Genomic DNA, 26,328 nt, shown 5'->3' on the forward strand with positions numbered 1-26,328 from the left:
TTTGGTGATAGTTAATAGATTAACTAAGTCAACACACTTTTTATCTATCAGAATGGACTATTCTCTAGATAAGTTGGCAAAGGTCTATATCAATAAGATCGTGAGACTCCATAGTGCTCTAGTCTCCATTATTTCAAATAGAGATTTGAGGTTCACATCTCTATTTTGGCCTAACTTGCAAAATGCTTTAGGCACCAAGTTGAAGTTTAGTACTTCCTTTCACTCTCAAACAGATGATCAATCAAAAAGGACTATCTAGACCTTTGAGGCTATACTCAAAGTATGCATGATAGAGTTCAAGGTAATTTGGGACAAGTATGTGTAATTAATGGAGTTCTCTTATAATAATAGTTATCATGCTAGTGTTGGCATGGCTCCTCCTTATAAAGTCTTATATGGGAGAAGATGTAAAATGCTAATGTGTTAGACTGACGCAGGAGAAAGAAAGTTAGAGGATTCAGAAATGGTGCAACACACTATAGATAAAATCCAGATAATCAAAAGTAGACTAAAAGTAGCCTGAGATAAACAGAAAAGTTATGCAAATTTGAAAAGAAGGGATATAGAATATAGTGTCGGCGACAAGGTATTTTTGAAAATCTTTCTATGGAAAGGAGTTGTACAATTTGGCATGTGTAGGAAGTTAAGTCTTTGGTTCATTGGGCCTTATAAAATTTTAGATAGGATTATACTAGTTGCTTATTGTTTAGCTCTACTTCGAGAGTCCTTTCATGTATCTATATTAAGAAGATATGAAAGTGATTTTTTTTATGTCCTTCATAATCAACCAATTAAACTGATAGAATATTGAACTTATGAGAAAGAATCAGTGGAGATTATAGCTAGAGAAGAGAAAGTTTTAAAAAATAAGGTAATTCATCTATTTAAAGTATGTTGGAGCAACTACTCTAGTAGAGAAGCTATTTGGGAGTGAGATGAGGATATATGGCTTCAATATCCACACTTGTTTGCTTCCTCGAGTATGTAAATTTTAATGACGAAGTTTTTTTAGGGGAGAGAATGATAAGACTCTTAGTCAAATAAGACAAAATAATGGAACCCATTTGCTTAAAAAAAAAGTGAGGATTTTAAAATAGTTAATTGTTAAAAAAATTCTATATTTTATAATTTTTTGTAATTCTATCCTGCACTTTAAAAATAATCAATTTAAATCTATACTTTTAATTCAAAAATTACACCTAACCAATAAAATTTTTATTAACCCATTAATAAAAATCTATATTACGTTATTGTGTATAATTGGTAAAAAATAACTAATCTATCAAGTGTTTAACCTTTTCATTACTGGCAGAAGCAACTTCATAGAAAACAACTAAGAAATGATTCTAGAAAACCTCTCTTTATGAGCCTTTTAGGCTTTTTTTTCAGTCATTAGTTTCAAGGTTCTTTCCTTGGTCATCCCACTAAATCAGTTTGCTTCCCATTTTTTTAAATAATAGATTATTCTTCCTCAGCCTCCACATCTAACATTTACTATAACCTACATTTGTGTCTAGGAAAGTACTTGCACTTAAAGCAAATGTTATTGGCTTTACCTTAGCCCAACCTCCCTCGAGGGAAGATTTATCTCATTTAATGGTAGGAGTAACTTTCACAATAGGTCCAACATCGCATACTCATCTTGTTATTTCCATATAAATTAGAGCAACTCCTAAACTGAGGCTTCTACTTCCTCATGATAGCCTCTATTAATTGCTCATGCAGCAACCTGGCTTGCTCAAAGGCAAGGAAGAAGGATTAAAGAATTAAATCAAATGGCTTCACTCCTTTAGATAACCCACTTACAAAACTTGAAATGAAATAAATCCTCAATCAACCTGAACAAAACTTCAGCTTAATAGATTTTAACTTCTCAAATTTCTCTTGATACTCAGTTTCAATGGAAGTTTGCTCATTAAATTAAATTCTTCCCCCGTATCTAAAATTCTTAACTCTATAAATTTTTTACAAATCTCATCTGAGGATTCATTTTAAGAGATTTTAAATTTTTAAATTAGTCATTCCTGAGATCAATTATCTATTTTTCGCAAAAAAATAAACAAGCCACTTCTATTTTAAGGTATATTATAAACCCGACAATAACGTGAGCACCTCCTAACTCATAACTTAGGATTTTTTCGTTAAATTGGGACATTATAAGACTTAACCCTTATCTTTTGAGACTTAAATTGTCACATAATTGCTGAAAAAAAAAACATATAAAATAAATTTTAAGAGAAAAAAAAAAGAGAGAAAAATAAAGAATAGTTATTTTAATAGCTGAATTAATAAATCGATTCAGTAGAACTAGCCCAAATCGACAACTGCAGCTAACTATAACCACGTAACTGTTCTCTCTACTTACTGACTCGCTCAGTTGAGCTCACCAACTATTATTCCTAACATATTCATCGGTCAACTATCCTATTGATTATACCTTACGTTAAAAAAAAAAAAAAAAAACACCGATATCTTTCCTTTAATAAATACATCTTATTACTTTATGGTATAAAATAGAGGACGATGCACTAGTGGCGAAGCCGTATGCCAATGCCTATCAAGATTTCTGATTTATTTTGATTCTTTCATTACGTACACCCATTTAAAAGAATGATGTAATAAAATTCTTAGTATTCATTTCAGATAATTTTATCATGGACTTCATGCATGTGAAGAAAAACAAAAACATTCAAAGCAAAAACCAATTCAAAAGCTAATTTAAAAATAGATTTAATATGGTTAACAAAGATATTTTTAAATTTTTAACAATAGCACTCAGTTAATTGATTTAACTCCTGCAAAACAGTTTCCCTATATATTTTTGCCTCATTCAAAACCATACCTTATCTCTCAAACTAATCAGAAATCTTTTTTTCTTATCCATTCATTATATTTTAAAAATGAAAATTATAAAAAATTACTAGTTTCCACACATTAACATTAATTATAGAAATCAAACAAATTAACTACTTGACTTTTTCTCCCCCCCCCCCCCCATACCACCCAAAAGAAAAATACCCACTTGCTTTTTCACTTAATGTAAAAAAGAAACAGAAAAAGAAAAGGAATCGTCTGGCATCTGGGTCTGCAAATCCATCAACATTCTGACACTGATACTCAGTACGCTGCAAAATTTTGAGGTTGCTATATTATCAATAAAGTTCCAAATCAAATGCAGGTTAATTTTGCTAATGTTAGAAAATTTTCCAAGCTTGATAAACTACAGGATCAGGAAGTAACGCACCAGCCAAACCTAGAAGCTATAACCAACTCACTTTTCTCTTTTCTATTTTCTCAGTAATTGGTCTCTATTTCAATAATATTTGCTTCCTCAAGCATGAAAGTAAATGTGTATACATATACAATGAAACAGATGCTTAAATCATTCTCTTGGAAGACAAACTTTCCAGTTGCACCTTTATATCCATAAACTCTATCCAGAGTTATTCTCAGTTAATTTTGGGCTTCGGTCTCCTTGGCCTCAAGACAATGTAAAGAACACCCAGAACAGTTAAAAAAGCAGGAACTGTTGTCATATCAAACACTACATGCACTTTTCTCTCTCTCGTGCAATGAATTGGATGCAGAAGAGCTATAGTTGCATTCACTTGATCAGCAAACCTGAAAGAGAGACAACAATCCAAACTTGGCCATATCATTTGCTTACACAATTCCCGGTCTATCATACATAAACAGAAAGATTAGCATCTCCTACCACAAAAGTTGAATCTAGAACAATTTTATCCCACCTTTATATTATTATTATTCTAAAAAAAGGCAATGTGTGACTGTCCAACGAAGAATAAATATGATAAGCAGTAAGTGATAAAGCATATTTTAGTCCACTTTCTGATTATCTTATTGATATTTATTTACATCTTTTGTGCCTAATTTTGTAGTTTTAATCATGTTTTGCAGATATTAGGTGTAAAGAGACATTCTGAAGAAAATGCTCTTAAAACTGTCAAAAAGTGCCAAATATGGAAAGTGCCAAAAAGGGAAAGTTTTCAAATATGGAAAGTGCTAAATAAGGAAAGTTTTCTGATAAGGAAAGTGCCAGAAAAGGAAAGCGCAATTAACAAATTCTTTGAAATTCAAATTGCAGATTCGTCTTTCCTTATTCAGACAGAGAAGCCAATTATGGAAAGTGTCAAATAAGGAAAGTTTTCAGAAAAGCAAAGTCCTCAAATAAGGGAAGTGCAGAAGCAAAAGCAAATAAGGAAAGCTCAGTCAGAAGATTATTTGAAATTCAAATCGCAAATCTTTCTTTCCTCATTCAAAGACATGCACACACTGCAGCAGTCAAATCTTCCAATTTAGGCAGCAAGATTTCAAGGAGATGCACTTGCCTCTTCTTCATTCAGCATTCAAAATTCAAACGAAGGCTCCACCTAAAAAGGAAAGACTGGACAGATTTCTTTCCACTTATGCACATTAATGACTGCACGCTCTCCTTCCTCTTCTGCAGTCCATGCGCACACCACTTGCCTTCTGAAGGCCAATGCGCGCATCCTTCCTCTTCTGAAACACCAAACGCGATTCTTTCCTTTTCAGATGCAACTTGGGCAGCCTCTTGGGCAGCAAGGAGACCTAGGTAACACTTTCAACTATAAAAAGACACATAAGGAGCCTTCACACAACTTTTACACACCACCTTGGAGACACCTACGAGATTCACATCACTTCTTCTACCTTTCTTCTTTTCTTTTATTTTTGGTTTTGTTTCAGCCATGAGAGGCTGAAACCTTTTATTCTAGTTGAAGATTAGGTGATGCTTTAGTTGTTTTATGGATTGGGAGACTTGATCAAACATTGTTTAACTTTTGGTTGTTCAATATTCATGCCATTTCATGATTTCAATATTGCTTTGTTCTTTAGATCTACGTTGATTCTTGATTGCAAAGTAATAATATGTTAATTTGGATGATTTAAGTCTGTAATTGCTTGGATTATTCAAACATAAGAACACTTGGTGTAAAAACTAAGGAAATTGTATGATCTAACGACATATCATGCGTTTGAGTAGTTAGGATTGGATCTCTCTATCTCTTCATGCAATTAACAATTGTTTTGATGCCTAAGGCCCAAGGACGTTCCTTGGCAATTTGTTAATTAGTAATTAATTAGAGGACGTTCCCTAATTAGTTTAATCATAAGGAGAGACATGGTGGTGAGAAGAGTCTTCCATCTCCATAACTAATCTATTGAATCAATCAAAAGAAACTAAATGTCAATGATCAATCCCAACAACTGAAGTGGATCCAATTCTTCAACTAGAGCTTTCTTATTATTTATTTCTCTTTTATTTTTATTATTTGCTTTATTTTTATTGCTTTCAGTAGTTTATTAATCAAATCAATCTCAAACCCCCCCATTTTGCTTTTACTGCAATTTATTTTTATTCTGCTTTCAGTTTATCTCGTTTTCAGTTTTATCTCATTTCAGTTTATTTTGCTTTCCGTTTATTTCTCTTTCAGTTTTATCTCGTTATATCTCGTTTCAGTTTATTTTGCTTTTAGTTTATTCCGTTTTCAATTTATTATTGTTTCAGTTTATTTTCTTGGTCTTGATAAGGAAAATAGGTAAGTTCTCAATTCCCTGTGGATTCGATCCTTTCACCACTATCTACAGTTGTAAATTGTTGATAACCCGAAAGGTTATTTTTGACCGGCTTCGACAACCGCGAGTCAGTAAGCTACTACAAACTCTGTCCGGAAAGCACAATGGATTAGCAGCTAACACAAACACGTCAAGTAGTCCTCATGAAACAACAGATTAGTGGACTTCTCAAAAAGTCACATTAGGATTTAATGATGAAAAAGTTGCAAACCGAAGCTTGTAGCTCCAGCTTGATGGTTGGGATAAAAAGCAAACAGAAGTGCTTAGGTGTTCTGTTTACAGATGAGAACTGGAATTAGATAACACTAAGCACAAATTTTAAAACAAAATCCCAATAGTTTAATGAAAATTTCCTTTTCGGTAATAAACTAGAGACAGAATTAAGCAAAAGAAAAACAAAAAAAGTGTGTGGCTGAAAACCCAAGAAACAAGTGTCGGCTACACTGTAAGCTTTAACGTGTATGTTTGCCAATTGAGAGGACATTAAAATGGATCTCTAGTATTATCATAACAAATAAGATTGGAAATGACCACATCAGCCAAAACAAATGCATGCATGACAAATTGAGGATAAAGCAACAAATGGTTGATTAAGGTGGTTTTGTCTTGTCCACTGGGAAATTGAACACTCCGATATGCAAAGTGACAAACTAGTGGTGAAATGATAAAGAAGAAAAAGGAGAGGCCTAAAAATGATGGTGAGTGAATCAATATCAAAAGATCTACAATTTCTGGATAGCAATGTGGCATTTGTTTCAAATAAAGCTGAAAGCTGAACTAGTTTATGATTAAAGCTTAATTATTGTCATAATTCACTTGTGGAGATTGGGATTTCAATTTTGAAGTAATTTAGGGACATAGATTTAGAGTTAATGACCAAAATAATCCCATCATTTTTCCATTTTAGCAATTGCACCCTATAACCAAAATAACCCCATCCTTTTTCCATTTTTGCAATTGCATTCTATCTTTTTATATTTTACTAACTAAACCCTACACTTTTGTACTTGTTCCAAGTGCACCCCAACATTGGATTTTTCATCAGAGACTAATGGAATTGCCACCTCATCTGACATGTCATTACCACGTCAGTTAAGCTCAAAATACAATTAATTAAAACTTAAAAGTTTAGAGTTTAAAGTTCAAGGTGCAATTTTAGATTTTTTAAAAGGTAAGGGTTTCTTAAGTTATTTCTCCTAAAATTAAAATTTATAATATTAAAAAATAGTTTATATTATTATTATAAATAATAAATTTTTTAGTTTTATCAATGATTTAATATATCAATTTTATTTTAAAGTTTGAAATAATAACTAATATGGATTCAAAAAAAAAAGTATGTGAATTAATTCGAAATTAAATTAAAATAATTTAATATACTAAATTATTAATAAAAACTAGGAAATTTATAATAATAACATAAATTATTTTTAATATTATGAATTTTAGTTTTATGAGAAATGACCAAAAAACCCTAACCTTTAAAAAAAATTATACAAGAATTTTAAAAATTTATCAATTAAATCCTAAAGTTTGAAGTCTTAATAAATTATACTCCGAACTTCGCTGACGTGGCATATTGACGTGTCAAATACGTGACAATTCCGTTAATCTCTAATGAAAAATCTAACGTCGGGATGCAATTGAAACAAATATAAAAGTGTGGGGTTTAATTGATCAAACATAAAAGAATAGGGTGCAATTGCAACAATGGGAAAAGGATGAGATTTTTTTGTCATTAACTCTAGAAAATATGATTTCTTGCGTTGGTAGATATGGTAAGAAGAGAAATGGGTTCTATATCAAAGAGAAGGAGAGAGTTGAATGAGAGACTGAGAGATGACAAGAACAGAGCGGTGGGATGGGATGATATTGTTAATCAACAGATAACGGTTCATTTTCATACCCAAGCAAGTAAACAGTAAATCCACCCAAGATGCACCTAATTAGAATAAATGGGTCCATTTGGACACTTAATGCAAGAGAAAAGTTCATACTGAAATAGCAAATTTTGCAAGAGTAAAATTAATGTATTCAAACCTATAAAATATAAGTTAATGACTAAAAGTGCTGCAGTACTTTGGCATCAACGATTGGGCAATATTTATGTCCACAAGAGGTTTGTCTACTTTTGGCTATCTAGGGCTAGCAGTCTTCTCCCACCCAATTGTTGACAAGTCTATATACTAACACCCTTATCTAGATCCATCGATGAAGGGCAAGGCCCAGGTGTATGTTCAACTGCAGTATGTTTTTGGCTCTCGAGCTATAGAGTGCAAGAGAGCCAGCTATAGGGTCCTTCCTCTTAAACCATTGATGATGGGCTGTGCCAAGGTCTATGTCGATGCAAGTATTACCTAAATTTTGGCTCTCAGGCCAAACAATTCTATCCTTGCCAAAAGTCAAGGAATTTGCTACGGCCCTTAATAGCTATTTTGTTAGCCAAGCTGAAGACTAAATGTCCAAATCTATGTGGTTTAAGGTGTTGTATACTTGCATTTTTTGGGGCTCTTGAGCCATTAATGCTTCCCTACCCAAAGTCAAGGAAGTTCATTAGGTCCTTCCTCTTGAGCATGTATAACAGGACCAAGGTAAGGTCTATATTGATGTGAAATTATTTGATTTTGGCCACTTTGGGTAGCAAAATGTTTACCCACCTACAGGTTGAGGAGATCATCCAGAGTCCTTACTCTGGAGTACTGGACCCATCAATTGTGGACCTAGCCAAGGTCTATGCATGTCCATGTCTGGTGTAATCTATTTAGGTCCTTGTGCCAACTATTCTAACCCTTTATAGAAGGCATTAAACATGAAAAATATATACGAAGTAGTTATCCACATTGAAAAATATCCAACTATTGATATGGCCATCAGTAGATAGGCTCTCGCTCCATGCACATTATAGTTTTGCTATCCTGTGGTGATTTTAATTATGGAGGTTAATATTGTAATTTTGGGTTTCTCCTATTCCTAGTATAAAGAGGAAAACGCTGCATAATAAAAAATGACCATTTTTAAGCTGCTGCGCTTAGCTATAATTGCAATTGCTGCATACTTTCCTTTTTCTATGTTCATATGCTATCTTTGTTTGTCATAAGGGCTATTTTTCAACAACTTGATCCACCAAAGTTGTTTGACTTTCTTTAATATAGAATTTAGTTCAATCCTCACACTGAAAATTAATGGTTGAAAATTTTACCTCCCAAGAATTTCATTAGACTAATAAGCCCCCATTAGAGAGAAGTGCATCATAAAACAATAATGAAACAAGAAAATGAAGAGAGGGTAATCTTCTAATGAGAAAAAAAAAACAGAGATTATATAACAGCTATATTTTGGTCCAATGGACATAACAAATGATATTATAAATGCCTAACCCTTTGGAAGCATCCTCCAAGGTATAAAGAAGTCTTGTTGCATCCACATAACGCAATTCTCCAGTAATGGTTGAGATCTGAAAAGATAATAAAATACAAATTAAACAGATTCTACAAATACTTATCAGGAACTGGAAATGATACAAAATACAATAGAGAAGGGGTGCTTACTCTTCTCCACAGGCTAACCACATAATTATACTTGTTCACAAGTTCTTTCTCTTTTGATTGAAAGAGCCTGAAGGTCTTCTCAGCTGGTTATCGCTCAAGGTTTTCCAATATCAGTCATAGTGCACAAGCAAATATAGAATTAGAAGCAATTCTTTTTTTTCTTTTTGGAAAAAAATCGAGATGGTAGTTTTTCAAGTGTCATAAATTTGATAATATTCCAGAAAACCATTGAATGGACAGATAGGAAAGTGGGAATTCATTCTATTTGAACAATGGGCAAGAATGAGATTGAGTTATGGGTAGCAAATTTATAGATAACACATGTATTATTAGCAATATAACTATCCTATTACTACTGATATTAGGAATCCTTAAACAAGGAGACTATTCAAATACTATCAGGAAAATCAACTAAGAATTCTTGAATAATAAAATACTAAACTTAACAGAACTCTACAAATATTCCTAAATAATATAAATTTTCTGTTCCTAATTTTACATGGAATATAATTTCTGAAATTTATCTTCCAATACCACATCATTCTGCAATCCCTATAATCCCAATTTTACTAAAATTCAAATGGAACTTTTACTTCATATAAGTTCTAAGAGAAATTGCCACGCAATAGGATGACCAATGAATGACCAACCAATAACAAATGTCTGCTACAAAACCATCAGACAAGGATACATGTACTCTCCATTAATAGACGATGAATAGCAGAATTCACCCGTTGTATTGACTCTTCGAGAGTTGTGATTATATAACTCCGGCCAATTGTATCCGACTGAAACTGTGATATGTGCCAGCCCTGAGAAGTAATGGAAAAAGGATTGCACCCGACCGACCATATCCAGTCCTGTGAAATTGCAATGCAGTATCATAAAATTGGCATTAAAGAAGATGCAACCTCATTTGGCGCAACACATTAGAATACAAAAAGATTGCAAACCACACGAGAGAATATGCATTGAATGTGCATGTGTGCACTGTGGGGGTGGGGAGAAGAGGGGAGGGAAGGGAGAAATGTGTGTGTGTGTGTGTGTGTATATATATATATATATATAGAGAGAGAGAGAGAGTGAGTGAGTGAGGTGAAGAGGATGATAATAACTGATGTAAACAACCATGCCTCAGACCAAAGGTATATAAAACTTCAAATTTCTGAAATAAATACTGCATTTTCTAGTTCATAAAAATAGCACCTGCACTCTGCACTCTGCAGACAAATATATACACATAAAGCATCAAAGTTCATAAAATTTCATTAAACACAATTCTCACAGTTAGTTCTAATAAATTAACAAGAACACTTTAATGAGTAGGACATAATGACTTCCATGATACCAAAAAAAAATACCAGATGATTTCGTAAATACTTTCATAACTTGAAATAATTTTTACATGTACCTAGCATGTCCAAGCATTTATTAGAACTATTACAGTTCAAGAAAATTAGGCAAAATAATTTTTACATACATCTGGCATGTCCAAGTATTTATTAGAACTATTACAGTTCATGAAAATTAGGCTGCTAAATATAAGGAAATCAATGTAATTTGAATATTAGCACCAGAAAAAACTTTTTTTCCTTTGTACTAGGCTACAGGAATTGAGCCTCAACTCTCAAATTTAATCACAGAAGATGACGAGGGAGAAAAGATATAAAACTCTACCAAAATGTGTTCATATCAACAAAACATGATTCATTATACATTTCTTTGGTAAGTCGCTGAAATATGATTAACATGTAAGCAAGCAGATCTGCCAATCAAGCAACATAAGCATTTTTACACACTAATACCTCAATTGCAGTTTCATGGGCATGGCTATAGGCAATATGAAGGGGAAGTAAACCAGCCAGATGTTCAGAAACAGCAGCCATTGAAGCTTTTATGGGCCTCCTGAATAGAGGGGAAATCAAGGAGTGCAACAACTACAATTGTTAGATTTCAGTTTCAAATCAAAAGATACACAATTATCCCATGTATACTCCAATTGAAATTTCGCCATATTATATTTTTGTTTGTTTTCCCAAAAAGGATTATTTGATGACTCATTTTAATTTGCCACATCAGATTAAAAATTAAATTAGACAAGTACAGGGCCCAAATACTCTGCAAGTCTACAAGAGTTTCACATCGTGAAAAAAAAAAAAAAAGAAAAGGGACACCACAATCATATGAAATAAAATGAAAATGATATAGCATGTACAACTTAGGGCTGCGAACTAATTGTTTGAACAGGGCACAAGCATCTGAAAGTCAGCCCAGTAAAAGTATGCTTCCTCAAGTAGTTTTAAATAAATTTTCTAGATAACTAGTAAATGAAAATAGGTGGGTTCAGAATTGTTATAGATTATAGGAAGTAAATATATTAATATAGGAAGTAAATATTGATAGATGGGTACTTAATCTTAGGGATTGTATAATCATAGACTTAATTTTCCTTCTTGTTTAGATACCGTCTTTTATATATAAATAGGTTGTAATCTTTATTATGAAATACAACAACAAAGTATTATATTTCTACGTGGTATAGATTTATTTTTTTCTCTCTTGTCAAGTCTTAAATTTTTGGAGACTAAGGACTCCTATTCTTTTGTGTTATCCATCTAGGATAATATTTGTGTCTCACCGTTCACCAAAAGAGGATGTCAAAGTCGCCTTGCAGCTCCCTTGTTAGATTTGTGGTTCGTTTGGGTGTTGGGTGGAATCTTTTTTTTTTTTTTTGATACTATTCATTTGGGTTACCCATAAAGAGTAACTTTTGGAGACTTAGGACTCTATTTATTTGGGTTACCCATAAGAGTAACATTTGGAGACTTAGGACTTTGTTTATTTGGGTTACCCATAAGAGGGTAACATTTGGAGACTTAGGGCTCTGTTCATTTGAGTTCCCCGTAAAAGTGTAACATTTGGAGACTTAAAGCTCTGTTCATTTGGGTTACTCGTAAAGGATAACATTTGGAGACCTAGGACTCTGTTCATTTGGGTTACTCATAAAGGGTAATATTTGAAAACTTATGGCTCTGTTCATTTGGGTTACTCATAAATGGTAACATTTGAAGACTTAGGGCTCTGTTCATTTGGGTTACTCATAAAGGGTAACATTTGAAGATTCAGGCTCTGTTCATTTGGGTTATCCATAAATGGTAACATTTAGAGACTTAAGGCTCTGTTCATCAAGCTATTGTTCAGGGGAATTATTCATCGGGTACTGTTCACGAGTACTGTTCATCGGGTACTGTTCACGAGTATTGTTCATCTGGTACTGTTCATGAGTCACGAGTACTGTTCATCGGGTACTGTTCATGAGTCACGAGTACTGTTCACGGATTCGAAATTCTATTCAAGTAAGGTGATTAATCTTATTAATCATTCTAAATTTGTTAAAGAATTAATGGACTATTTGTAATTTCTATATTATGACAAAAGGAATATTTCTCTATTTATGATGTGTGTAAGGCGTTTTACCAAGCTAAGAAAATGTAGTCTCCCATTCTAGTGCTAAACCTGAATGTCAAGTCATGGCAAAAACCGTTTGTGAAGTTTTGTGAGTACGTCAATTATTGGAAGAAGTTGAGTTCATAAATTCGGTGTCTGCTAAGTTGTATGGGACGAGTTGATTATATATGTAACAAGCTAAGCATGATTAACATTTATGCTCCAACTTGAGAGGGAGTGTTATAGATTATAGAAAGTAAATATATTAATATAGAAAGTAAATATTAATAGATGGGTTAGTTGCTTAATCTTAGGGATTGTATAATCATAGACTTGATTTTCCTTCTTGTTTAGATACCGTCTTTTAAATATAAATAGGTTGTAATCTTTATTATAAAATACAACAACAAAATATTATATTTCTACAAGAATAAATAATCAAAGGCTTAAAATTAGATTGACCCTGACCTCAAGTCCCACAGAAGTGACTGCCCATTGCACTGCAAATAGCTTTCCCAAGATGGTGGCTCCGACTGGACAACTATAACCATGTCTGAAAGAGCCTTTGCTTGGTAATGCTTGTCAACCAATAATGGCTCTCCATGAATGAACCAAAAGATAGGAACTTCAAGTGTAGACCTGGCATGGGCATGTGCTCCTGTATTATTTGAGAGCCAAAACTTTTAACTTCACTTTAATAATGAGAATATTTTTAAAAAATAAAAATAAGAATTACAGATCATGTAAATTATCATGCGGAAATGCAATAACAGCAAAAAAAAAATGTGAGCACTGGAAAATAAAACTCAAGCAAAATCCAAAACATTAAAATTAATAAATAATAAAGCTTCAGCAAGTGCAGAAACAAATTGTGCCAAAAGGGATTTCTTAACATTAAGAAAAATAATGGTATTTACAAGAACTGACATATTAACCACAGCTAGCGAACTAAAAACTCAGTGTTTCAACTATTACTGGAGCATAGATTTGGCTGCATCCATGCACAATTAACATTTTTTGACTTTATCTACTTGCTCTTTTAAGGTTGCTAGTTAGGTGTCTCACATGTTGCTTACCATTTCTAAAAGATAAACTCATAATTTCAAATTTCCATTTGGAGTTTAATTTTACTTGTGAGGACAAAAAATGTGTTAATAATATGATTAATGCAAGATCACTGTAATTGAGACTATTACAAAGTCTTTGGCAAAGTTGAAGGCCAAGTTTTACAAGATTGAATTTGTTGGCTTATTTAGTTGCTGATTTAAGGCTGATTTGTTTGCATAAATTAGGGGCTTAATTGTGGATATTTATCTTGTAATTATATTCTTCCTTGCTTGGGTGCAATTCTTTGTATATAAACAGACATGTAAGTTATTTATAAAGATTTAAGAGAGAAATACAAATATACATTCTGAAATTCTCCAAAAGCTTCAGAAATTTATATTGTACAATAGTATTGGATGGTGATGGAAAAAGACATACAAAATAAGCCCCGCAGAAATAAGGATGCCTAGACCAATATGCAGAAATATAAGATAAGACCATGGGAAACGAAGTAAAAAGAGTGCATTTGTATCAATTGCAAATAGCAACCATTGGAAATGGTTGAGAGATGGAGAATGAAATGGTTGTGAAAGAAAGCAGTTGCATGGCAGAAATAACAATCAATTAAATTTGTGGTCAAACCGTCAGAGTCTTGTATTCCAATTCCTTCCCACCCCATGCTAGCAAGTTTTATTGTATTTCAATTGAGAGCAAATTTTAGGGACACCTCATTTCCTTTGAGAAGAGATGGAGTGGGCCAAGACTACCAATATTCACATTGGAACCTTTTTTGTTACCTACAGATGACTGAAGCACAAACTTTTTGTTTGTGCACTCTTTATTTCAGCTGAAAAGAAAAAAGGGCTTGCAATCCTTTCCTTTAACTGGTGAAGTACCAACTTGGCAATAATGATAAACAAAACTCTTCTTCCTCAGACAACCTAGTTTCCTCAAGCTCTTCAGATAAATTGATTGATCAATATCACCCCCATAGACTTCAGTGAACCATCACTCAACCATTTTGTTTTCCTGTTCTTTTCAGTTGTTATAATTATGAACCCAGTTGTGCTCCCTTTTTCTTTAACCAAAACTTGTTTCATACCTTCTAAAACCAAGCAAAAGTGATAACACTAAGACAGATAAAAGATAAGAGTCTTGGAGCCCATCATCCAAGTCAGTTTCCTTATCTCCTTCCAGCACAAAAATATTTTCTTTAAAAATAATATTAAAAAAAAAAAAAGCAAAGCCTTAAGAACAGCCAATTCAGATATCAAAAATTTCAGCATCCTTGCCAGGAAGGAACAATTTTTTTAATAAAAAGGATTCTGAGAAAACTACAATAAAAATCTGCTAGATTTTAGTGAGAACATTTGACAGTTTGTTTTCAGCAAGAAACCAAACAAAAACAAAGATCCTTGTGAGATATCAGTCAAACTACAAATGGTTCAGCAACAATATGTCTAGCTTTAGCCGCTTTATAGATAGTTCAGTAGTTTTCAACTTCAAAGGCATCATTTTTTCCCCCACCAATAGTCCTTTTTCGCAACTTGCTTCTCGACAAAATGAAAACTCAATATAAATGCTTCAGATATCCAGGGTTCAAATGACAGGATGTTGCATCCTGTATGGCCTGATATGCAACAAAAAAAGGGACTGGAAAGAGTGGATTGGGGAAGAAGAGGTGGCAAACACTTAGTGTGTTTGCACTTCTGGCCATATAAATATCAATAAAATGCAATTCTTTGGACATGATTCCAGATTCTAGCTTAGTGTAAGGGCCAAATTTTTATAATAATTTTAATTAAATAGCTTGAATTTAGGCAGAAATTGCATCTCAAGTACAATTTTTAAGTTCACAATTATATTCTATTTAGTTTCTTCTAGCATAAAAATATATTTATTCTATTTAGTTATGACTAAAATAAAAATAGACATTAATTTTGTTTCAAAAGTGAACCAAACATGCTCCAAGTACCTAGTGCTCTTTTAAATTTTTATTTGGCATATCACTGATATCCATTAATTTACATAATAACAGCCTTACATTAAACATTAAATTATTCGAAAGCTTATTCCCTTTAACCTTTTATTCGAACCCTTAATCCTTATTTGTCACTTTTTTATTTTAATTATATTTATTTCTTATCATAGAAAAGGGACGTCTAGCCATTTACAGAAAATAATGATGTGCACCAAATATTTACATTAATTTCTTAAAGTTCTAATTTATGTTATTCCATATTTGAAGCTTAATTTCAATTTTAATCATTGCCATTGCAATATATACATGTTTGTGTGCATGTGGCAATTGTGAATTTAAGTCATTTTTCTTATTTCTAAATATTCATATAGTCTAATACGATATGATACCATGGCACCGCAACCAATACAGTTATCCTAAACCCCGATGATATTTCAAAACATAATGATCAAATAAAATATTTTTCAACAATCTGAAAATAAAGAGAAAGCTAATATGGTGGTAGATAACCTTTGAGGGAACCATGCTCATTCAACCTCTGCAATTGATACTGAAGAATGGAAGAATCAAGATAGGACCGGGTGGTCTTCCTATATGTTCCATTAACAAGCAAAAGTGGAACAGCTGCTGCACGTCGTGCAACTGAAAATGCCATTGCCAATGCAGGATCCTCTGCAAGTGATAATCTACATACAGGTTCAAATAATATATAAGTTGCAAGGACAAATGAATTTCTTACCGTTTACACAAAGCTACACATTCAGAAATCATCTGAACTCCAAAGAGCATCAATACAAGGATTTTTTTTCTTGGAAAAAAATACCTGTGGAAAATTGTTACTAGGGAAAAGATTGTTTTAAGGACATCCTACTGTTATTAGATTGAAAATTATCTTTTTTGGCATTTTGAGTACATTGGAAAATAATAGACTTGTTAAGTGTCGGCAACAGTGCTTATTCTCAAAAAATATAGCAAGAGAACTGAATAATAAAGTTAGGTAAAATTTTCTAAATGGAAAATTAAACTAAAATTTTCAATTTTTAAAAAAATATACCAATATTGAAAACCTAACTTTCCTTTTCTTCTGAAGAGACACATATCAACCAGAAACATGTATGTTTTCCAATCTTTGGCACTTTGTTGGCCAGAGTTGAATCGAGCAACAACATTCTCTTTCTTTTTTTGGTAAGTTCCTCCCATTTTCTTTTGCATATAAAAGGTTCTTTCTTCAAGTTTTGGATGAAAGACTGTTTCGCTTCAAATAAATACTTTACATTAGCAGCTATGATCAAATCCTAGCAGATTTTTCTCATAAGTATAAAAATTTTTAAAAATATACATTAAATTAAAATATCAAACTTTTTTATTTAAAAATATGAGACAAAAGTAATATTATCCTTCACATATTTATTTACAATAATGTGCTTGTTAAGATATAAATTTTTTGTTAACTTTTTAAAATGTTACACTCAATAATTTTATCATAGTAGTTATCTAAGTTTGTTTTTGGAAAATATTTTTATATTAAAAATTATAGTTGAATAAAATTTTAATTATGTTAGGTCTAATTAAAATGTTAAATTATGCATGTTTACATTTAAATAAATCATTAGAATTATAATTTATTAAAAAAAAGTTAAAATTATAAAGCGGAAAAATGCAATTGGAAAATTGAAAATTTGGAATAAGGAACACGCTTTCTAATTGGAAAATGAAAAAGCACATAACTAGAAAAGAATGTTTTCCCCGACTACTTGAGGCCTTAATCTTCTTTGAAAATTTAACACCGAAAATGTTTTAACCCACTAAAACTTCACAATTTTTACTTAGAGTTGATTATGAGAAGGAGTTTATCAGACTAAATAGTAATGTGAATGTGCTTCTATTGTCATCTTACGTATTCGTTTCCTTGTCATAAATTTCCAGTAATAATAATATAAACTAAAATTGATGTAGAGAACATTAGTGATAAATCAATGGGGAAGGAAAAAGGCCTTCAAAGGATAGAAATCAGCAATAAAACAAGAGCCAGAGGGACATCACCATGCCCCAGGGCGCGTCCAAGGCAGGAGGGGCAAGAAAACAACAGTCCTGAGACCAACGCACCCTAGGGCATGTTCCCAGTCTGCCCACAAGCCTCGGGTATGTCCTGCACAGGGAGAAATGGATCTCAGGCTGATTTTTGTCCAGATTTGGTTCTTAAGCTTTCCTACTTCATTTACAACTCCTATTTAGCTCAGTTATTAATTCTATTTTACTTTTTAATGTCTTTTTGCTTTATTTAGGGAAATTATTTTGTAATCCTATTTTAATTAGGATTAGTTTATACTTATTTTAGTTATGCATTCAATTCCTGTGAATGTCAAGTGGTATCAGAGCAGGGAAAATCCCCCCAACTAGGATGGCTAGCCTTGATGAGAGTGATAGCAAAGGTTTTCGAAACGGTGATCGAGGAGCTAGAAAACTATGACTATCCTAGGGACATGAAAACTATGGCGGAAGAGGTAGTGTTATCAAGGCGAGAGGCAACAGGGTCCCCAATGGCGAGAGGCAATAGGGTCCCCTATGGCGAGAGGCGAAAGGCTGCGACAAAGCCAAAATTTTGTTATATATTTTAAATATAAATATATACATATGCACACTTCAATGAACACCCATATTTAAAGGAAAAATTATATGTTCAAATGAAATATATATATATTATTTGCAAGAGAGAAATTTTTTTTCACAAAAGAAAGGAAAAAGAAAAAGAGGATTTGAAGCTCTGCCAGGTCCAGCAAGAAGAGGAGAAAAATTAAAAAACGAAGACATGCTGCTATGCAGGTACAGTAGGGAGAGAAGAGAGGAGAAAGAAGAAGAAGAGAAAAAGAGAAAGAGGAGAGACATAACTGGTTGATGGTATTTTGAGCAAAAAAGAGTAAAAAATTTGCATTTTAGTTGCTGCAGAAGTGTTATCTGCTGTTTCAAAGAGATGGAGAGAAATTTGCATCTAAGAATTTCTCTTTTGTAGTTTAAAAGCATTATTTTATTAGAAAAAAAAAAAAAAAAAAAAAGATTTGCTTCAATAAGGCGCATTGTGGACTGATGCGAGGGGCCTCGTCCTCGCCTCTTGCCTTTTATCGCCATGCCTTTTATCGCCTTTAACAACACTGGGAAGAGGTGCTCGTGGCTATGATAGATAGGATGAAAGGGATACCAAAGAATTCAGATTGAAAGTCGATATTCCTAACTTCAGCGGCTCTATGACTATCCTAGGGACATGAAAACTATGTCGGAAGAGGTGCTCATGGCTATGATAGATATGATGAAAGGGATAGCAAAGAATTCAGATTGAAAGTAATATTCCTAACTTCAGCGGGAATTTCACTATTGAAGAATTCTTGGATTGGATAGTGGATGTGGAGAGATTCTTTGACTACATGGAGATGCAAACCATGGTTTTAAATAACGGCCGTTATGTAACGGGTTTTGGGGGCCGTTACCTGTTATCCCGTTATACAACGGCCCCTCCTGATTTGCAGGCGTAACGATAATGGCCGTTACCGACTGTTACATAACGGTAACGGCCGTTACCGACTGTTACATAACGGTAACGGCTGTTACCAATAATTAAAATTTTTTATTATCCTTTATCTTCTGCTCCCTATTCTCATTTTCTTTAGTTTCTACACTTTTCAATAGCTTTAAAGACTATATTTTTTAAGCTTTCTCTTCCCTTTCTCTTTCAAATTTCAATTTTCCCTACATATTTCTCGTATAAACTTAGATTCATTATAAACTACTCTATTTTCAAGCTTATTTCTTCTAAAAAGGTAGTCAAATTTTATCTATTTTAGTTTTTAATTGTTGTTTTTTTCCATTTTTTGTAAGTTTTTGTAGATTAAAATGTTAGTTTTGAGTTAAAATTGTACTTTGAGCAATTAGTTTAATCGATCTATAAAGATTATGTTGATTTTTCTTATTTTAAACTATATGATGTTTAACTTAAGTTAAATAATCTATATTTTATATATTTATATTTATTATGCATTTGTATACATTGTTCTGAATTAAATCTAATCAATCTCATTTTATTTATGAACTTTCCAATTTTTTTTAAAATATTTGCGTAGCGCCAAGCCGTTACCGTTACCGTTACGTTACGGCCGTTAAAAGTCTATTTCTGTTACCCGCGACCACGACCGCGAACGTGGCCGCGACCGTTGTTTAAAATCATGATGCAAACAAAAGGAAAGTTAAAGGGGTAGCATGCCGGCTCAAGGGAGGTGCGTCTGCTTGGTGGGAATTTTTGCAAGCTAAAAGAGCGAGAGAAGGAAAGGGTCAAGTTTGTACTTGGTACAAAATGAAATTCCTGTTACAACAAGAATTCTTACTGCCAAATTATGAATAAATCCTTTTCCAACAATACCAAAGGTGGCAACAAGGGAGAAGAACCATCCATGAATACACCGCAGCATTCATGAGATTAGCCAAAAGGAATAATCTCCATGAATCCGAAGGGCAGCAAGTTGCACGATATGTGGATGGTTTGAGGCCCGCAATTAGAGACAGAATTGGTATGCAAGTATTAAGAACCTTATCCAAATCAGAGAACACAGCACTAAAAGCTGAGATGATGAAGAGTAAAGGATATGCCATGACTTTTACTGATGGGATGACAAGGACAATGTTAAAACGTGGCCGCGACCGTTGTTTAAAATCATGATGCAAACAAAAGGAAAGTTAAAGGGGTAGCATGCCGGCTCAAGGGAGGTGCGTCTGCTTGGTGGGAATTTTTGCAAGCTAAAAGAGCGAGAGAAGGAAAGGGACAAGTTTGTACTTGGTACAAAATGAAATTCCTGTTACAACAAGAATTCTTACTGCCAAATTATGAATAAATCCTTTTCCAACAATACCAAAGGTGGCAACAAGGGAGAAGAACCATCCATGAATACACCGCAGCATTCATGAGATTAGCCAAAAGGAATAATCTCCATGAATCCGAAGGGCAGCAAGTTGCACGATATGTGGATGGTTTGAGGCCCGCAATTAGAGACTGAATTGGTATGCAAGTATTAAGAACCTTATCCAAATCAGAGAACACAGCACTAAAAGCTGAGATGATGAAGAGTAAAGGATATGCCATGACTTTTACTGATGGGATGACAAGGACAATGTTAATCAGGCTGCATATAAAGAAGATTTAGAGGAAACAGTCCAACGTACTTCTCAAGTTACTAAGGTGGAGAATTCCAACAAGAATCCAGCTGCTGGTACTAGCAAAGCAAGTATTTCCAACCCTTCCAAAGATATAAACCCTTATACTAAGGCCACTATTATTAAATGCTATAAATGTAACGAGGGCCAAAAATCCCATAAGTGTCCAAGGAGGAAATCAATTAACATCATTGAAAAGCAAAAGGAGATTTGTTGTGAACCTGGAGTAAAGGATGAGGATGAGGATGACCAATTACAATAAAAAGACTCTATGGGAGGAAAGCATGTTCTTGCAAATGATAAGAAGAGTTGCCAACTATTCATGAGCGCCAGCAAAGTGCGACTTGATATCACAATTGAGCTGTGATTGTATATCCTTCAACCATGGTTGCTGAAGTAAGAGAGTGGCCTAAACTCTTCTATCCTAATGTTTCTATTGATTTTATTCATTCAGGAATCCTTGAAGAAACAAAATAAGATATGGAGGTGTTCAGTAAAATGTTGTTCAACTTTTCAAGTCCTAATTCAACAATGAAGAAGAAAGGGTGTTATTCCCCAATAACGACTATCATTCCCTCTCACTTCAAGATTCGGGGAAGAATTTTTTGCAAGTGGGAAAGAATGATGCAAAAGCTAACCGACAATCCTTTTGGCCCGTTACAAAAAATTCTAACTCAAGACGAGTTTTTTCTTTTTTCCAAGGACGAGAATGATGCGGAGCACATTAGTTGTAAACCAATGGGGAAGGAAAAAAGTTTCAAAAGAAAGAATTGGCAGTAAAATAGCAGTGGACCCTAGGCATGCCAGACAGCCTGCAACATGCCCCAAGGAGTGTCCAATGCAGGAAGGGCATGAAAGCCCCAGTCTTAAGGCCAACACGCCTTATGACATGTTCTCAGTTGACCAACATGCCCTAGGGCCTATCCTGCACAAGGAGAAATGGATATGGCCGATTTTGTCCAGATTTGGTTCCTAAGCTTTCCTACTTTATTTAGAATGAAAACCTGAATTCTGAAACATAAGATAGTAGGGTATTTATAAAGTTTTATATTCTCTAATTAGGATAGGAATTGAACTCTATAATTTAAGAAGACAACTCCAACCAAAATAGGGATAAGTTTAACCGGGAATTCTAAATAACATAGGAATCTCAAATAAGGTATAGAAAAAGAAAGAATTCTAATCAAAATAAAAACAAAAAAATTCCTATTAAAATAGGAGAGAATTGCTCTCAATTCTCCATATCATAGAACTCCTATTTAGCTTAGTTATTAATTTTCTTTCAGTTTTTAACGTCTTTTGTTTTATTTAGAAAGTTATTTTGAATCCAACTTTAATTAGGATTTGTTTATTTTAACTATTCAATTCCTATTTTGTAAGAGTTTTATTCCTATTCAATTCCTATTTTGCAAGAGTTTTATTCCTAATATGTTTAGAGGAATTAAAACTCTTAAATACCCTAGATCTACATGTATTTTTCAGCTTTTTGATAAATAGAATTTCTAGTTGAGTCTATCCTCTCAATTTTCACTCTCATGTGTGAGGATGTGTTATCGTTGTGAGCTTCACGCTGCATCAAAAATTCATCTGCATGGCAATATCCCTAAACAGGGCCATGTTGATGGGCCAAATCTATACAAGTAATCTACACATACAGATACATACATACATGTATATATACACACACTTGCGAATTAAACTTCATGCTTCAAAAATCTTAAAATGTAAATCAACTTCATAAATGATTGAATTTTCATTATTTTTTATCAAATTCTAATTTATTTTTCCACAAAATTCTAAAATATAAGATATTGAAAAGACAATTTTATCAAATAGAAATTGTTTTAATATTTTCAAATTTAAAAGAAAATAATAATGGATACATTAATTACTTTTAAAAAAATTTAATCACTGGTATGCATTTCTTTTAAATAATAAAAAGAGATACCATAATAATAATAATAATAAGGAATCAACCTTTAGTTAGAATTTTCACACATTGCCAGACTATTTTATACAAATCATGCATCAAATTAATATTCATACTGCAAAAAATTCGTCAAACGTTGAAACAACTTTGTCAAACAAAAAATGAGTCGCACGGAAATTCTAAAAGAAAACAGTGAAAATATGTATTGAAATCCAAAAGAGGTTGACATTGTTATGTTTTGAAACGTGACAAATCTGCAATAAGTGTCAAAGTTAAGAGTGATAAATGTAATTGGATTAATTCTTTAATAAAAAAATAAATTTAAAAAAACGAAGAAAAAGAAAAGTAAAAACGTAAATATGTCCACAGCATACGGAAATATTGCTTGTGACTTTCTTTAAACCAGGGACTCATTTCCTATCCAATTGCTTACTTTTAGCTATGATTAGAAAACATTTTCAATTGACCAATTTTCCTAAGCATCCCAAATTCTAGAGGATGCAAAAGACGTTTCTGCATAATATTTTTTGTGAAACATGTCGAGCCTAATTCTAAAGACAGATACAATAATGCAGAATACATACAAGCTCTGGCTGAACATAGGCTTTTGGGAAGGCAATAACAAGGAGGAAAGCCCATCCATGAGAGCCTTGAGATCCACGGGCAGTTTATCATTCCTAACTTTCTGCACAGGTTAATTATGAGTTAAAACAAATTTCAAAATCCAGAAAAGCTCCTTTAGAAGTATAAAAAACACACACCATACCTCCTGTGTAATGAAGAACAACTGAAAGGATATCTTTTCATAATAGTGAAAAGCACCATCAGCAATTGAAGGTGATATTATATGTCTCATGGAACCCCACAGTGTAGCGCCCAAATGTGCCAGAAAAGTATCCCGTGCAACCGTGTAGTTTTGGAACTCCTGCTAGGAATCAGTAAAATGTAACAAAGGCATAACTTTAGCAATGAATTTTTTGACTATCCCATAAATACACACGATTATATGTTGTCTCTTGCTAAAAGAAACCAATTTAACTGTGAATCTACCTATCATACTTTGACTTAAGAGAAGTAACCCTAAGTTTCACTTGCTCCTCAGTTCATGGTTATAGTTAAAAAGTTATGAAAAAGAATATTGATGCAGTGCTAAACATAGAAGTTATATTCATTACCGAATTAGGAAGTCTACTATTAGTTAGGAATTCTACTAGGTTTGTTATCTTTTTCCCAGTTTAAGTTGGTTAGTACTCCTTTTTTTTGGTTCAGTACTCCTAATTAGCTATTATAATGGACTTCTTTGACTTTCTGAAAGTCAAAAAAAGAAAAAAAAATTAATAATCTTCATGTAAAGACCAGGTAGCATACCTCATAAGTATCACTGAAAAGATTCCAACTCTCCATTCGTTTTAACGCCTCTATAGCTTTATTTTTATGACTTTCATCACGCTCCTCACCTTCAAATGATTGGAGCTCATTTTTCAAATCTTGCATTCTCTCATCAAGCTCTGACATCATAAATACTGGAATTAGCCTCAGAGGTATTCACTAACCCAGAATTCATGTTAGAAATTGTGAAATATATTTATAAAAATACAAATTTTAGACAATATGGCTATTGGATCTACAAGGTGTTAACTGTTAAGTAAAGAACATTTAACAACCTTCAAGTTGCAAAAGATGAACTAAACAAAGAACCTTAAATGCACATAGAGAAGATTACCTTCACAAAGAGCTAGCTTAACTTTCCTTCCCTTGCAGTGCTTGAAAGCAAAAAGCTCATAAATATCAATCTCCGCCAGAAGAATATCAATGGCTTGATGATCTTTCTGTAGCATTTAAATGCATAAATATTTCAATCAAGCATCAGCTTTGAACAAACAGAACCAGACAATGGAAAAAGCGACAAAAAGGTATATAAGTGTATTGATCACAACAATACAGTATCATATCCGTAGTTGCATAAGAAATAGCGAAATTTCAATACTGTTCCAGTTAACAATCTAGCATCTCCTAGTCAATCCATTTTACACCATGCATGCTGGACTAAAGAGTCGGGCAGACAATAATTAATATTTCAGGTGCATAGAAATCCTCAACTAGCTGTGGATTTTATTGGAAATGAATTTGGATAGATTAAGCCTTTGTTTGGGAGGAGGCTTTTAAAAGTAATTGGAGATTTTTCAAGGATTAAGAACCTTGAACTTGTGTTTGGGAGAGATTGAGATTTTCTAAAATGAGGTTTTGGAGTTCTTAACAACTTCCAAAAACCTCCATTTTCAACCCACCAAATTCCCAAATTGAGAAAGTTTTATCTTTAAAACCTCTAAATACCTTAACAAACATTCCATTCCTTCCAAACAATTAAAAACTATAAAGGTTTAAAACCATGAAAAACTCTACTCTATAACACCTTACTTTAGAAAACTTTACTTTACCTCTTGCCAAACAAAGTATAAGGGTATAAATTTGTGCATAGATATTTGTAGCCCCTCCCCCACCAACAAAAAAAAAAAAGAAAAAAGAAATTATTTTATGGATTACATGAACTGGAACACATAAAAGAGCCTTCAAGAAAGAAGAATTGTTTCTCTATTCTTAAGGATATGTGGTTTGAAACTTTTGTCTAATTGGACAACACTTCATGGAACATTTTCATCTCATCTTGTAAATTATTCTATTTTTTGTACTAAGTTGACACCACTTTGGTGTTGTTCTATCATCTTTTATTAGCTAAAAAATAATAATAATACTTGCATACAATAAAAGAATAGTGGGCCAGTAACTGTTATCAAATGGTTACCTTATGTCTCAAATCAAACAATCTTTTAGAAAGAAGAAAGAGATCTCTCAAGCAGAATTACCAGTCTTTCCATTAGTTGATCTAAACATTATACAGATGGCAGGTCAACAAATTAGGCAGCCAAGAGCAATGGTCAAGATCATTTCAATATAAACCAATGTTATAAGTTATAGGGAGTAAATATGTTAATATAGGAAGTAAATATCGATAGATGGATCAATTACTTAATCTTAGGATTATATAATCATAGACTTGATTTTCCTTTCTGTTTAGATATCGCCTCTCATGTATAAATAGGTTGTAATCTCTATTATGAAATACAACAACAAATATTATATTTCTACATGGTATCAGAGTCATTCTCGTAGAGATTTAATTTTTTTTTTCTCTCGTCAAGTTTTAAAATTTTTGGAGACTTAGGGCTCATATTCTTTTGTGTTATTCATCTAGGGTAATATTTGTCTCTCATCGTCCACCTAGAGAGTACGCCGAAGTTGTCTTACAACTCGCTTATCAAATCTGTGGTTTGTTTGCCGTTTAGATGTTGGGTGGAAGCTTTTAGTTGTCTTGCAACCCGCTTATCAGATCTGTGGTTCGTTTGCCGTTTGGATGTTAGGTTATCTTCCTTTAATTCATTTGAAGGCAAAGGAGTATAGAATTTTGGTTGAAATGGTTTTTGACAGTAAGACCCATATTATTAAAATTACCACAACGTCTTCAGTAGCGGCTAAGACAGGTAAAACGTGATTTTGGGTTA

At 33.0% G+C, this 26,328-nt stretch overlaps 1 protein-coding gene across 4 annotated transcripts in view; it reads right to left on the minus strand.

Annotated features, from left to right (window-relative positions):
- Positions 1–3,121: 3,121 nt before the first annotated feature.
- Positions 3,122–26,328, minus strand: part of LOC110609379 — a 36,990-nt gene continuing 13,783 nt past the window's right edge. For 3 of the 4 annotated variants that reach the window (XM_021748919.2, XM_043952494.1, XM_043952497.1), the window contains 11 exons: positions 24,492–24,597; positions 24,137–24,276; positions 23,535–23,696; positions 23,353–23,453; positions 16,153–16,328; positions 13,083–13,272; positions 10,973–11,072; positions 9,859–10,027; positions 9,168–9,250; positions 8,997–9,073; positions 3,122–3,621 (listed from right to left, as the gene is read on the minus strand). In XM_021748919.2, coding sequence (XP_021604611.1) covers positions 3,450–3,621; positions 8,997–9,073; positions 9,168–9,250; positions 9,859–10,027; positions 10,973–11,072; positions 13,083–13,272; positions 16,153–16,328; positions 23,353–23,453; positions 23,535–23,696; positions 24,137–24,276; positions 24,492–24,597 — 1,476 coding nt within the window. In that variant the 3' untranslated portion in view covers positions 3,122–3,449. The remainder of the gene's footprint in view (positions 3,622–8,996; positions 9,074–9,167; positions 9,251–9,858; positions 10,028–10,972; positions 11,073–13,082; positions 13,273–16,152; positions 16,329–23,352; positions 23,454–23,534; positions 23,697–24,136; positions 24,277–24,491; positions 24,598–26,328) is intronic. The other variant, XM_021748920.2, reaches the window with a different exon arrangement.

This window comes from Manihot esculenta, chromosome 2 (assembly GCF_001659605.2).
Source record: "Manihot esculenta cultivar AM560-2 chromosome 2, M.esculenta_v8, whole genome shotgun sequence".
Lineage (NCBI taxonomy): Eukaryota > Viridiplantae > Streptophyta > Magnoliopsida > Malpighiales > Euphorbiaceae > Manihot > Manihot esculenta.